Genomic DNA, 15823 nt, shown 5'->3' with positions numbered 1-15823 from the left:
GTAATATCTACCATTTTTGAAGCTTAATACTATGCAAAAAGGCTTTTATCGAATTAAAAAAAAACCAGTCGCTGTACAAACACACAAATAATGTCTAAAATAAGTAAACACTTATACCTACTATATACAAAAAGAAATAATGAAAAAAGTTAATCCGTTTTGTAGAAATTCAAAAAAGAAGGTTTTTTGCGATTATCTCAAAACTAGCTTTTGTCGAATAGCTGCCTTTTACCTTAGGACGGCAGCTCTGCTGTATGCAGGAGAGGCACCAAGACGCTTGCTCATTCGGTTAAATCCTACATACAGATGTTGTGCTAAAGAGTTTTTCTGCGTATTTTTCCGGAAACGTTCGTATTTGTCATGTTAGTTCAGTCAATGTCAGTACATCTTGTACTGAGTGAGACTGACTGAAATAGCATGACACGTTCGTACGTTTCCGTAAAAATACAAAGGCAAATCTTTTCGAACTACATCTGTACTTTATTATAAGCGCAACATCTCTAAAACTGTGTCACGGTACCCATCATCATTTTTAAAATGGTACTTTGTTACCACCGCAGGAAATGGAGTCCATCTACTTCTAAATACTGACACAAAAATCAATCGCTGATTCTTCGGTGTTATTCACACATTATGTCAAATATAATTGTTTCAAGAAAACGCTTGTCAATAAAATCTTCCAGCATTGCAAGTAATGTGTAGATGCTATTATATATTTATTGAGAATATTACTTTAAATTACGAGTAGTAGTTTTAAAAAGAGGAATAGGGCATCTAGCTTATATTGGCGTCGTCACCCGATAAAAGAAAATCGTGAACTGGAAAGTATAAGTTATAAATTCTAAATTATGCACTGCAGACTGGTGATTTATTACTCAACTACGCCCGGTGTCGTGAGTATATGCTCTATCTAACGGGAAAACAGTCTCCGCAGTAAACTTACAACGTTCACGGCATCTCAGAATAAAACCGGACTTTTTGCCTCAAACTTACACTGCATTATTCAAAGTTCCCGGACAAGTCCGTGATTTAATATCGTAACTAGTCGCGTTCCAGCGCTATTCTTGCGTTTTTTTCACAAACTATTCTGATATAGTGTTTGTTTGCTGGAGTGGAAGTTTCGGATACAAGTTCGGGATTGTTAAATTGTATTAAAAGTTGCTTGTGGCGCTCATGCATGATTTTTTAATGGGATTCAAAATGAGTGGCAAAGGCTTAAGTCTTAGGGGATATGTTACGTATGTTTTAAACTTTGCTGTTTACATCTATACGAAAATCCTTATCGACCAAGGTTGAAAAATCGAATAGGAGGACATGTTTTCAAGCAGAGTGATGGTAGGTGGGCTAACATTTTAACGGATCGGGTGGAACCGTCAGGCAGAGCGATATCAGGTGAACCAAAATATTAACAGATTGTTGACCGCTTTCGGATGTACGAAGCATCGTTGGCTTATTCGGTGGACGACGCGACACCCGAAAAATTGCGGGGAACCTAGGACCAAAATGAGTAATGTACACGAAAAGAGCCCTTTCCTCAGCAGTGGCCGATTAAATACCAAAATGGTGATGTATACTTACAGAACTAGATTTAGATACAAGAAACAAGTTCATCTATTTGTATAGGGGCCGAGCATGTCAGATTTTGTACTGAAGTTGTTACTTGCCTGTGACTTTAAATATGTCTCAGGCCCTTGAGTTTTCATAATTTTGTGTTGTTGCCATTAAATATCACGTAACGAGGCATTTTTAATGTTTTTGTCTTCAACTTACAAAAATTGACGCCCGAAAGCTGCAAACTGCGATTAAAGACGGACAACTCAGTGGATTTTACTGAGTGCATTTGACAGGCTAAGTAGATGCGTTTGCTCGATCTATGGTGTATATGACATCTGTGTGTATACTCACACGACAGCTATAGGGTCGTCAGCCATGGGCGTCTCCACGAAGGACACGTGCTTGGTCCGGCGGCTCTTCGGGCGGTATTCGAGCTTGTTGGCGCACCCCTTGTTCGCCTTCGTTCGCGCCTCAAAGATGACATGGGGGTGCTTCTGCTGGAACAAGGCGAAAAAAGTGTTAACGGGTGGAAACTAACCCTAGATTTTAAACGGTACAGTAGATAATGTGTGAGACATGAACATTTAATTTCAGATTAGAAAACATAGGATTAAACATTTTATGTATTTTAAATTGTTTGAACTATGAGTAAATACTAAAGTGGTTTTTAATATGTTTACAAAGAGCTGCTTGAAAGGTGCTTAATTGAATTTGAAAGGACTCGAGTCCTAATTGGGATCATGTTAAATGGTCTTAGTTAAATGTCTAACGCAGATTAAATAACTTAATACTGTTATTTAGTTAATTGCCAACTAATATTCATTTTAACATTAAATAAAGCCAACGTTTTCCAGTTTTACTTGTAGGAAAGCTTTTAAGAAATAAATATTGAACAAATGGTACTTGTATTAATGTTGCGCCTATATTATAAGTATTGAAAAATATATTAAAATTTTGAAAAAACCCCCGACCGCGACATGGTGGACCGATTTTCATGAAACATGGCTAAGAATACTCCCGACTAACTCAGCTCTCAGACAAAAAAAACTAAATCCAAATCGGTTCATCCGTTCGGGAGCTACGATTCCACAGACAGACACACACACACACACAGACAGACAAACAGACAGACAGACACGTCAAACTTATAACACCCCGTCGTTTTTGCGTCGGGGGTTCAAAAATAATAAATACAAAAGTGAGACGATTCGTGGTAATTTTTAACCCCTGACGCAAAAACGACGGGGTGTTATAAGTTTGACGTGTCTGTCTGTCTGTCTAACTGTCTGTCTCTCTGTTTGTCTGTCTGTCTGTGTGTGTGTGTGTGTGTCTGTCTATGGCATCGTAGCTCCCGAACGGATGAACCGAATTAAATTTAGCTTTTTTGTCTGAAATCTGAGTTAGTCGGGAATGTTCTTAGCTATGTTTCATGAAAATCAATCCACTATGTCGCGGTCGGGGTTTTTTTCAAAAATTTAATTTTGTGGTTAGGTTATATTTCTTTTGGTAATTTTCATACGTAAACCTTAAATCGATTCAAGCATAATTCACCTTAAGTAATGGCTTTAACGATTTAATTAAACCAAAGACTTGTAATTTTGAACCGCTAATGGTTAGCGTAGCGCCAAAACTGCAAAACTTCACACTCATTAATTTTAAAACGCCCGAAAACTATTAAAACTGTTCAGAGTTGGCGAATAAATCATTATTGGGTTTCTTGTAAAGCATCAGTAACAAAATTAACCTTACAAACTAAAGAATAGATCTTGAAATCGATTACCAGTCGTTTTTAGACGACCTGTCTTTGAAATGTAGTTAATTAGTAGATGGCTGTTTCAATCATAGATAAGATAATATTATAGAGACAGGCCACAAAAATACATTCTAAAAGTATTAGAAAAACGACATCTATGTACAACCAAATGTAACCATTTTGTGAGGGTGCAGCAGATATTATTTTCGCTTCTACCGTTTTCATTGAAGTCAAAAATATCAGATCGCTTTGGGCGTTTTATATTAACATTATCCGTCGCATCCGTGTAAGACCCAATGTCCTATTTTTAGGACGGAATAGTCAGAATACTGCTCACAAAATGAAGTGTTCCAAAGAATATCAGACCTTGTTTTTTGTAACTGTCAAGTTCATAATCACTATCCCATTTTCAGGACAATGGGTCTTTATTTTCTTTGTACTTAAAATAGCATGACCCTGGCGAGGTTAAATCAGCAACCATAACAAATGAATTAAATAAGTAATTAATATTAAAGAGCTTTATTGGACGATACAAAAAGCCACATTACTGTTAATCTGTTCGCATTACTTCCAGTCTGCGAAACACACAAATTGACGCACTTATTCTCTTATTTACAAACGTATTTGTTACGATAAGGTCACTACGGGGTGCCCTCTATTTATGTTTGATTGGACTTATTGTTAGTATATAAGTTGATTCTATGAAATGTATTTAGCTATGGTCAATATCATCTTTATTTCTTTTTAGTAAACTTAATGTTTAGATTAGCTGTGTTTCCAAAACCTTCCATTTGGAGCGCTCTTCAATAAAACTGAGGCGTAAATCGCAAAATTTACTTTATGTCACGTTTTTGAATGACACTTAGAGGTACTGTTAGATCATATCATAATAAGCAAAACACATTATTTCAGTAAACTACAAATCAGAAAATTGAGAACAATGAACAAGGTCTTCATTGTCAATAAGTAGCAATCTGTCAGTGTCAAAAATGACGTTTTTGGAATGTCAATTTGAATAGGAACAAATCGGTAACACATCGGTATCGCAGTGATCTCTTAGTTTTGTTTCAGTTGGGTCATTCGTCGGCTTATCCATATATCCTTACAACCGTATATTGATTTTTGTTAGGTGACTATAGAAAGGTAATCAATCAAGACGAACGTATGTATGATTCAGTGGAAACATAAGGAACACACGTTTCCTCAAACCATCCATGTCCAACCACATCCAATTACAGCGCACCTAAGTGCCACGTTCTGTCTCACAATTCTTTAAACCCGAAAAGGCAACACGGGTGTTCGATTGGCTACATTGATGGACCGAACGCGACATGTTCAGGCTTAATGATGCAATAAAATACGTCTTAGACGTGAGTTGAGAACCGATGAGTCCCCATTCAGTGAGGTGTTACGCCAGGGATAACCAGTATGTCTTGAGCTCCGATTTAATTTAGTTTACAGGAATGTAGGAGTGCAATTATGACGGGTTTAGGAAAGGTGGTCCTGCTGTGTTACTTGAATGTGGATAATAATAAATATCTGGGACAATCTTTTACAAATCGACTTTGTCCCAAAGTAAGCTCTGTACTTTTATAGGTTAAGAGAAACTGTAGATAGGTATTTATGTGTGTAATGTAGAGGAAAATATTTATGTGAAAATGCACGTTTAATTTTGACGAGAACAGAAAGATTGATGAGCTTTTTGTACGATAACAAGGTCTGTAGATGTAAAGGAAATAATTTATACAACATACATACATATATACATACAATCACGCCTGTTTCCCATAAAGGGGTAGGCAGAGCACATGAAACTGCTAAAGTTACAGTGCCACTCTTGGCTAATAAGGGGTTGAAAGAAAACGAAACTGTGACATTGCAGTGACAGGTTGCCAGCCTCTCGCCTACTCCACAATTTACCCCATATCCCACAGTCGACTTCTACGACACCCACGGGAAGAAAGGGGGTGGTGAAATTCTTAACCCGTCACCACACGACACCATATAACATATTTGCATCAAAGCATCTTATGTCAATAATTTAATACGTTTCTAAATAGGTTGCGAATACATTTTTTGATGTGTAGGTCAGACAGCTAGTTGTATTATGAAATTGAATGTATTGTTAATAACAAAAAATAAAACCGCCTTCAAAAATAAGCGCGTTACAAAACACGGAGAAACTAAAAAGCCAAAAATAATAAACCTTTCAATTCAGATTTCTTATCGTATTGCAATAAGCTAAACATCCAAATTATAAACAAATCAATTATTTTTGTAGTCGGTACCAGACCTGTTCGTCGCCTTGCTATTGCCTGTTTGCCCCACCCAACCATACACAGGCTGGTACCGACTCCAAAAATAATTGATTTGTTTATAATTTGGATGTTTAGCTTATTGCAATACGATAAGAAATCTGAATTGAAAGGTTTATTATTTTTGGCTTTTTAGTTTCTCCGTGTTTTGTAACGCGCTTATTTTTGAAGGCGGTTTTATTTTTTGTTAAAAAGTTTATTTATTTGTTGATTTTTAGTGGTTCCTAGTGATATTATATGTATCAGTCCGAATACATGTACAGTAGTGAAAGAATTATCCTTTAACTCCTAACCATTGAGGAGTTGACCTTCCATCATCAGCTCAGCCACATAAAATTATTACCATCAGACGTAAATACTGGTGTACCTTTGAAAAATAGACTAAAAACATTACATGTGCCTATAACATTTGAAGAGTTCCCTCGATTTCTCCAGGATCCCATCATCAGACCCTGACTTTGTGCCAATGGGACCATCTCGGGGTTATACCGGTTCGATCAAAAAAAAAATTTTGAAAATCGGTCCACGATTCTCGGAGATATCGAATAACATACATACAAAAAAAAAATAAAAAAAAAAAACATTCAGTCGAATTGAGAACCTCCTCCTTTTTTGAAGTCGGTTAAAAATAGACAACTATTTAATATTTGTACTTAAAATAAGTAAAAGTAAACAAAGGAATGCAAGCACGTTTTTGAAAATGATTATGGACACATTCAACATTTTCTGACGGACACTGCCTGGATTTAATTCCATGTCGGGTCGCTAGGATTTTTTCTAAAAAAACCGCTGCGGTGGCAGCACTGCGCAACATGGCGGGTCGTAATAAAAAATGGCGTCAATTTAGAGGGCAAACGCGGTAAATTGGATATTTCTCACCGCTGCACCGTACGGGTCACGGCTTTTTGTTTGAGTGTTCCAAACAGGCGGTTAGAGGCATTTTTGCTTTGTAGTCGTAAGATTTAAAATTGTATCTGTACAATATACAGGCTGTAACAAAAATGGTGGTGATCCGTTTAAGGGCGTATTCAGTATCGTATTCTCATCAGGATAAAGTAGGATAAAAATTTTTTTTCGCAAAAAATTTTGTATGGAGATTCGACCGATTCGCGCGGCCCGGCTCATACAAAAGTGAAAATTTTTTTAGCGAAATAAAATTTTTCTTCTACTTTTTCCTGATAAGAATACGATACTGAGTACGCCCTTAAACGGATCACCACCATTTTTGTTACACTCTGTAGGATGAAGGATGTTTGAATGATATTTTAGAATTATTAGTAGCGTCGATAATACCTTACATACATACAACATACATACATACAATCACGCCTGTATCCCATGAAAGGGTAGGCAGAGCACATGAAACTGCCCAAGTTTCAGTGCCTTGTCTTGGCAAATAAGGGGTTGACAGAAAAACGAAACTGTGACATTGCAGTGACAGGTTGCCAGCCTCTCGCCTACGCCACAATTTAACCCATATCCCACAGTCGCCTTCTACGATACCCACGGGAAGAAAGGGGGTGGTGAAATTCTTAACCCGTCACCACACGGAATACCTTACAAGTGAGAGAAACCTACACCCTGAGAGTAACTTCTTGATAAGGCTCTATTATTGATTATTCGTTTAATTTATTAAACAAACCAAAACCAATACCAACTACGGTTATGACTTTGGATCTCTCTTTTTAACCCCCGACGCAAAAACGACGGGGTGTTATAAGTTTGACGTGTCTGTCTGTGTGTCTGTCTTGTCTGTTTGTCTGTCTGTCTGTGTGTGTGTCTGTCTATGGCATCATAGCTCCCGAACGGATGAACCGATTTAGATTTAGTTTTTTTTTCTGAAAGCTGAGTTAGTCAGGAGTGTTCTTGTTGAGCCATGTTTCATGAAAATCGGTCTACTATGTCGCGGTCGGGGGTTTTCTCAAAATTTTAATTTTGTGGTTATATATTTCTAGTTGTAGTAGTAGTAGTAGAAAAAACCTGGTTTCAATGTTTACTTCTTCAAGTACCTACGCGAATATTAACTACTTATGTGTATATATAAAATATTAAAAAGCTAAGTCTATCAACTACTTTAAATCGTTCAAAAAGAAACTACAATTTACCTGCACCTGCATCTAGTGTAATAATCTTTTTGTAATAATCTCATGAATGTACGATATATTTTAGCGCATTTTCCTAGCAACAGGTGGCAGTTTAAAACAAAGCTAGTCGAAATAAAAATTGAATATCGCTATAAAAGTTTCCGCGCTGTTTGGCTCTCATTAATATCTGTGACGCATGAAACGGAACGGTCCTCACCGATCGATGGCCACCCAGTAGGGTAGCTCAGTAGAGCCAACTAGGAGTATCTAAGTCTTTTTGTATATTGTATGACAGAAAATCTCCATCAAATCCTTATAATAATACGATTGGTCTGTCCCTGGGATTCTAAGGTCGTACTGCCGAAAACGAAAAATTTCATCCGTCGCACGCTTGAATATGAGAATTTCAGAATATTATGAAACGTAACGTTGATTCATGTTTATGTCTTTGTTATGATTATGATTTTTAAATGCATATATAAAGTTGTTCAGCCACAAATATATGACTACGTGCCATATTGCGGAATTTTTATTTTTATGTTTAAATGTTTGTTTATATGTAAAATGTGTGATAATAATGATAATATGGATTTTTTATCTGAAATAAATGATTTTTTTTTATTACAACTAGATATTTTCTTCATAAGATACTGAACCGTCACCGCATATAGGTATTTATATCAGAATAATGCCTCCGCCACACATATAGCGTTTTGATAGCGTAGCGTCAGCGGAGCGTTAGCAGAGCGCAATGATGCTGGCGTTCCGCTCGCAATCCGCGTGCATTCCGCTCGCAATCCGCGCTCGTTAGTTCCCGCCGGCGTTCGTCCGGCGCACCGCTATCGTTGCGCTCCGCTGACGCTCCGCGACCGCTCCGCCTACGCTATCAAAACGCGCATATGTGGCCGAGCTTTAAGAGCGTCCTTTGACAATAGTCATATATTTCTGGTCAGGTTTTAACGATCACATATCGGTCCACACGAGATACACAAGTCGTGTCAATGCTAAAACTATTTAAAATCTTTCACAAACTGTAAACTCTGACCTCTGAAAACCGCTCGGACTTTTAGCTGTACAATGTACGTACATATTCAAGAAGTTTCGCATTGCCTGCAGCAGTTTGGTTTGTGTTGCAGACAGAGCGGTCACCGCAACCGTGAACGGACAGATGCTAAGTCGACTTAAGTCCATGTGGAAATGCTAGTATAATGAAAACGACACATCTCGAATGGAGATATGCAAATATTTACTTTTCAGGACATGACAAAATAAAGGGTGCATTCCACAATACCTACAGACAACATTGCCAAAAAATACTAAATGCGTTTATTTTCTACATAACAGAAATTAACCAGTTATGACTTCATTTTATGCCTATTCAACCAATGACCAATTTCACCAATCTATTAAGTATAAAACTATTAGTAATTATATGTTACGAAATAAAACTGTACCAAACATATCCCGACATTTTGTGATTTTTACAGCGTTTTTGGTCGATGAGTAGGTGTATAATACAGTTTTAAATAACCATAATACAGTGTTCAGAAGCGTCTTCACAGTGATTTTAATAGGCGGCCGGGAATGGCAGCCGGTTGACGTCAGCTGAGATTGGCTGTCGAACACAGCGGCCACGGGGTCTTAATCGATCTTGTTGTGCTTGTAATTGTAGGTAGGACTTTAAAATATACTCGAAGACAATGTTTTAACAGTAAATTTGTTTTCAAAGTACCTAAATTAACTAAGTACGTGCTTTTCATTGTGATTCCTGACTTTCATAGAGATTCTAAAGTATCATAAATTATTTTATTTTGTTCTGTAGAGTAGGTAACAGAGTGTTTAGAACATTAAACTCGGAAAACTGAGCGAGGAAAATAGTGTTTACAAAATGTGCTTTCCCCTCTTTACTTAAAGCTGGATAAAAATACTTACAAGAAAGGCGAACGAGCTATATTTACGATTAGATCACCGCTTATAACGGGGTCTTTTTGTATAACTACATATATGTACATACTAAATTAAAAATAGAAGCTTAGATGAATATAAAACGGAAAGAGAAAGGAAAAAGTTAAATGTTTAAAAATTTTATACAGCTTTCATCCCGCCGCTCAACACAAAAATAGCCTGCAACACTGCAACTATTATTTATTTTATACGACCCATTGAAGCGACGGGTATGATTCATATTTTTAATACAATGCCGGTTTAGTTTCATTGGCTCCCTAACGGCACTAACGTTAGCCATCCATGGACCGTAAGCGTATATGAATTTACTTTTATACCCTCTAACCCCGGCGCGAGTGCGGTGCACCTACGACGATTTATGAAGAAATATTATTCCCTTAATATTGTATTTCGTATAAAACGCCTCTGGCGGATGTTGCCAAAGATATGTTTTCGCTTCACCCGGCTCTTATTCCACCATGTTAGAGTTGACTTTAGATGGATCAGAGTGTAGGGAAGGCGTGTGAAATACGTAGGATTTTCTGAGGCATTTGAAATTTGTGAGTCTCCCCGTCGCCCGAAACGTTTAAGATTTATTTCGCTGCTTATTGCTATGCTGATTGAAGAGTTATATAAAGTGCGTTGAGTGGACATTGCAGAGTTTTTCTCGTTATATTTGAATACATTTCAAAGCTGCGGGAAAATAATTTTGTTAAAGGTTTTCCGGTCGGATGTTTAAGGTGTATTTCGTGTAATAAACAAATTCTAACAACGCTTTTCCATCGACGAGGCGAAATGAAATTGGACAAACAAAATTGTAATAGTTAAGTATACAAAACAATCTAAGAGAGATTGTATTTCGTGTTTGTGTCAGAAATGTGTGCGACTGTATTAGAACTGTATAGGAATATTTGCAACGAGAACTGCAAAAATCCTAGAATTTAATTTTAAAAACAGTACCTATTACTAAACTAAAGCGCAATAGTATTACTTACTGAGTTCATATATGATATGTATAATCTTTATACAGTAGCGGAATCTATCATATTTTTTCGAACACATTTTTTTTATGGGATAGGAGGCAAACGAGCTGACAGGTCGCCTGATGGTAAGCGACATTTGCATACTTATTTCATTATTTTTTAAAAACCGGCCAAGTGCGAGTCGGACTCGCCCACCGAGGGTTCCGTACCTACAAAACTATTAGGTACTTTTACGTTACTCACATAAGTCTAAAGACTGGGCTAGGCTAGAAGTATAGGTTCTCTAATGAGCATAATTGTGTTTAGCGCCACCTCTCGACGAATTCGCGAACTAATTAGCACAGCTTTATTATAATGTTTATTATAATGTTAACCAAATTCAACATTTTTTATTTTATTTTAAAGTAGGTGTTTTATGTAAAATTTCGTAGCTATAAATTTTAACACCTTTATTCATAAACGTACACTAAAGTTATCCAGCCGATAAAGTTCGTTTATCCCTTTCTATCACACCAATACGTCGGAAAGGGACAACCGAACTTTATCGGCTTGATAACTTAGTGTACGTTTATGAATAATGGGGTGAGTATTACCGTATTGTAAAAATGTAATGTATAGTTGTATACGGATTAATGAATTTAATATAGATAGGTAATTATTGATATGTGGCAAAACGAAGGAAATTGTTTACACCTTCGCAATAAGTATCTAATGATATTTTTTTAATTTACCATGTTACTTCACGTACCTACTTAGGTACTTATTTTAAAAACTCTGAAAATGTCTATTGAGTTTCTGTCGCAGACCACCATGTGGCTTCTGCATATTCTGCGCTTTGATAGAGTTGCCATAGTAGGTATGTATACCTATATTGTATAATAGGCAATAAGAGGCAAAAAACATATAGTGCTAAAATATTTAAAATACCTACAGTCATTTCCGAAACGTGTGAATTCATGTCAATACTTTCTTTTATCAGTATTACACGGAGTAGGTAAACGTTTCGTGGCAGCGGCAGCGCACACTGCAGAGAGCGCACGTGGACACCGGCGCGGCGCCACAGAATATATAATAGCACAAGTAAAGAAGGCCCACTGCTTTGATGTTTCCGAAATGCCGCCTTTTTAAATACCTACAACATTCTTACAAAGAAACGAGCCGCACGTGCGCGGCGTCCGGTGATAGGGTTACCAATGGATCCAAACGAATTAATACTCACATTAAATGTTATATTATTATATTCAAGTCTTGAGTACTTTCTAGGTACATACGCTGTATTTATATATTTTTGTTCAAGGTTCCAACATCACAAGCCTTATTGAACTTTTCCGTGGGACTTAATCAGTAGTAGATCTGTATAAGAATATCTTTTGGTATTTATTTTATTCAATATGTCTATTTAATTTAGTATTATTAGCCATTCCACCCGCGGACATCGCTTAAAAAACCTCGCGACGTAAAGTAACAATAGAAAGTGCGAATGTGCATTCCGTGAGAATGTGCGCCACCCCTGAGTAAGCCGCGAACTCGCGGCCACAGCTCGCGGCCGCCAGGATATACTTGTAGCGCGGCGATAGGATAGCGGAGTGAGCCGCCCCTGGCGGCGCCAGCGGAGGCGTCTGTGTGCGTGAGCTAGGTATGCATACAACTACAACTGCTGTAGGCACCGCCCCCCCTCAGCGCGTCCTCTGCGGCGCGGTGATAATCACCTAGCCCTAAGGCCCTGGTTTCTCTGGCCCGTCACACGCGCCCGGCGGCGTTTGGAATGTTTGGATGTGAGCCGCATGTGCCGCTGTACCACACTCTGTCGGTCGCGGGTGCGTGGGTTTTCTGACCCTTGGCGGTTTAGCACAACTTGCGTTGTCGCGCGCGAGTCCATACATCAAGCGCGACTTCAAGTATTGACGCGCGGGCGAGAGCGCAAGTTGTGCTAGACCGCTTGGTCACCCGTCGTCGGCGACGGAACTCAGAAGCTCTGGTAGACTGATTTTTGAACTGTTGTGTTGTGCTCTGATCAAAATTAATGCAAAAATACTTACATTGTAATTCTTAGGCCCTCTTGCACCAACCACTTAACTCGGGGTTAGTGGGCTGTCATCTGTCAAATTCCATATAAAATGGTGGGTTAACCCTCGGGTTAACCCTTCATTTTCGTTGGTGCAAGTGGCCCTTAGAGGAAGAAGATTATACGCGACTTAATCCGTTTCCATATAAATATTGAGGAAGTTCAAAACAATTTTCCTAAGGTCTACTTTTGTGAAGATATAAATATTGATATTACCCAAAAAAGAGACAGTCAAACGATATTTTTGTATGAAACCGGCAAAAAGAAAGTGAAATTTTTAACTTGGTACTCAAACACTTTCATTGTAGTAAAGAAAATTTTACATCATATATTCGATTAAGTATATCGAAAACAGATCACAGAAGTACAATTCATCCATTGAATTACTATGTACTAACATACTAGAAATTACACCCCAAACAAAGTCTGTGCTCCGGCCGGCAGCGCGCGGCGCATGCGTGGGGAGGTACCGTGTCATAGAGTAAGACTTGACCAATGACCACCTAGACGCGACACTCTTAGTGTAGGCCTTTTTTATACTTTTTGTAAAATACTAACCCCTTATTCATAAACGCACACTAAAGTTATCAAGCCGATAAAGTTCGTTTGTCCCTTTTCGGCGTATTGGTGTGATAGAAAGGGACAAACGAACTTTATCGGCTTGATAACTTTAGTGAACGTTTATGAATAAGGGGGTAAGTAGTTTAATTTTAGCACTATCATACATTGTGCTATGTTTAAATTCTACTAAGTGAAACAAAAATACATTATTGATTTTTTTCATATACCTACTTTAATTGCCCTTGAAGAAAATCATAGGTTATTATTGTATGAAAATATCGATTACAACTCGTGTTAGAACTGTGTAGTATTCATAAGTATAACGTGAAATAAATTTAACATTTCTCTTTTATATATTACAAACAGAATATAATCACAATTACTATACTTCATTACCTACATGTCAAGTCTGTGCGATTATGATGCGATTAATCTATGATTTCGTTCAACAAAATGGCAGCGATAGCTTCGCGTTTGAGGAGCGCGTCCCTTCATTGAAATAATTACTTAAATAAAGATCGATTAACATAGCGTGTATACTAACCGATGAAATGTGACACGTCAGTTTTATTCGATTTTCTCGTATGGCTTAAACAGCATCTTGTTGCGCAGGAAGGCATTTTTACATTTTATTTGTGTGCAGGCAGAAACATAAGTCCAATGGACTTATGTTTGTAGCGCAAACGTTTTGCTCGCAGTGTCCTCTCTAGTATTACCTCAATGAGTTCATCATTATCTTTAGTGAAGTCAGTCATTTTCCATATCAAGACGCCACCCGCCGTCCGTTGCTATTGTACAAAACGAATACAGACCGTCACGTGCGGCGTGTGACCTTCGCCCGTCGAACCACCCGCCACCGGCGACGTTTCAAAGAAACCACCCTCAAACATTTCCGAACAAAACATTCGAACGTCGTCAGTCGCGGACCCGCGTAAAAAACCACAACACGTTCTATGAACATTGGTCAAGTGCGAGTCGGTTTTCGACTTTTCCATACAAAGAACTCATGAGCGCCTGAACGACTGTGATGGCAAAGTTAACTTTTCGCACTTACAAGACTTTACGTATATTATATCTCGGAAATGATAAGAGATAGAGCAAAATGGACTTCAGATTTGGGCTGTCGTTGCCACAAATTCTATGTTTTCGTCAACAGAGACCTTTTTTTGGACCGATTTGAACAAAATTTTGCTCAGTCCACTTACAAACGGTCTTAAGCGCCTCCTTTTAGTAGGAACTTAAGTCATTTTGGCAAATGAAAAAAAAAATTGAACAATTTCTAAAAAGAAAAAGACAGAAATGAATTTCTTTCTACCTGTCCATCACGCTTACAAAATTTTAAGACGTTTAGTAACTGCTTGCAGCGTCAGTGAGTGAAAATCTTAATTTGAGTTTTTTTCTCGTAAGTCCGACTTACGCTTGACTGTAGATTTCTAATAGGTTTTCCTGTAATCTACAGATAGAGGGCTATCTCGTGTATTTTTTTGAAAATTTTACGCTAAGTAGTTTCGGAGATAAGGGGGGGGGAATGGTCATTTTTTGTCTATTTTCTTAAATTACTCCTAAAGTACAAAAATTAAAAATTAAAAAAAAAATATATTTCAAATGCTCATAAAATGCTCTTTCATTTGATATATAACACAATATAGTTTTAATAACTTTGATTTTTAATTTTCAAGTTTACCCCCCCAAAAGTGACCCCTATGATTAAATTTCATTTAATTAAATTACATGTCCGTCTTTGGGCCACAGGTTTACATATGTGTACCAAATTTCAAGTAAATCGGTCCAGTAGTTTCGGAGAAATCGGCTGTAACAGAGGGACAGACAGACACACGAGTGATCCTATAAGGGTTCCGTTTTTCCTCTTTGAGGTACGGAACCCTAATAAGGGTTCCGTTTTTCCTCTTTGAGGTACGGAACCCTAAAAACGGCTATTGCGCTGTCGATGAAATTAACAATAATAAGTGCGCATGAAATAGATAACTTGGGCAACTAAACGATCATTTTTAAAACAATTCGTATGCCCGAGTTATGCAGGGTAGCCCTGTGGTCCTCAAATAGTAAAATAATGATGTCGTGTAAGTTTCCTACCAACGACTTCTGAGGTTGATAAATCAATCCATCTATATATCATATTGTGAACAGGATTCGATATTTTGTAAGTTCAATATTAGTAACATACACGATTGGTATGTGTAAAGTCTCTAATCCGCATCAGGATCTCGTGGCTACCCACGGGCCACGTGCAGTGGCTCATAAGACTCGTAAGTATTCAAATACGTATTTGTAATGATGATACAATTGTTGTTTAAGTACGTGATATAAAAGTCTAATTTAAAGAATTTTCGATTTATTGTTTTCGATATATTACCAGTATGATATATTACCAGGTTGTGTGATATTGCAAATAACTGTACTCGATCTACTTGCTTCCTCGCAGCACCGGGCCAAAATGAGACAAGTTGAGTAACAATGCAAGTTTCTGTGATTCCAGTAAACACGTAACGTGGAACAATATTTTCGCGGGGCAAGTTCGGGCGAATTCAGGTGCTAGTCTGGTT

General features: G+C 37.7%; 1 protein-coding gene across 1 annotated transcript in view; it reads right to left on the bottom strand.

The window, feature by feature from the left end:
• LOC125227776 (disintegrin and metalloproteinase domain-containing protein 22) overlaps positions 1 to 15823 on the bottom strand; it is a 670866-nt gene that overhangs the window by 90933 nt on the left and 564110 nt on the right. Inside the window, exon 8 of the mRNA XM_048132103.1 lies at positions 1906 to 2048. Coding sequence (XP_047988060.1) covers positions 1906 to 2048 — 143 coding nt within the window. The remainder of the gene's footprint in view (positions 1 to 1905; positions 2049 to 15823) is intronic.

Source organism: Leguminivora glycinivorella, chromosome 7, assembly GCF_023078275.1.
Source record: "Leguminivora glycinivorella isolate SPB_JAAS2020 chromosome 7, LegGlyc_1.1, whole genome shotgun sequence".
Taxonomy (NCBI): Eukaryota; Metazoa; Arthropoda; class Insecta; order Lepidoptera; family Tortricidae; genus Leguminivora; species Leguminivora glycinivorella.
Note: the sequence above shows the minus strand (reverse complement) of the source record. Positions and strands in the feature narration are given on the sequence as shown.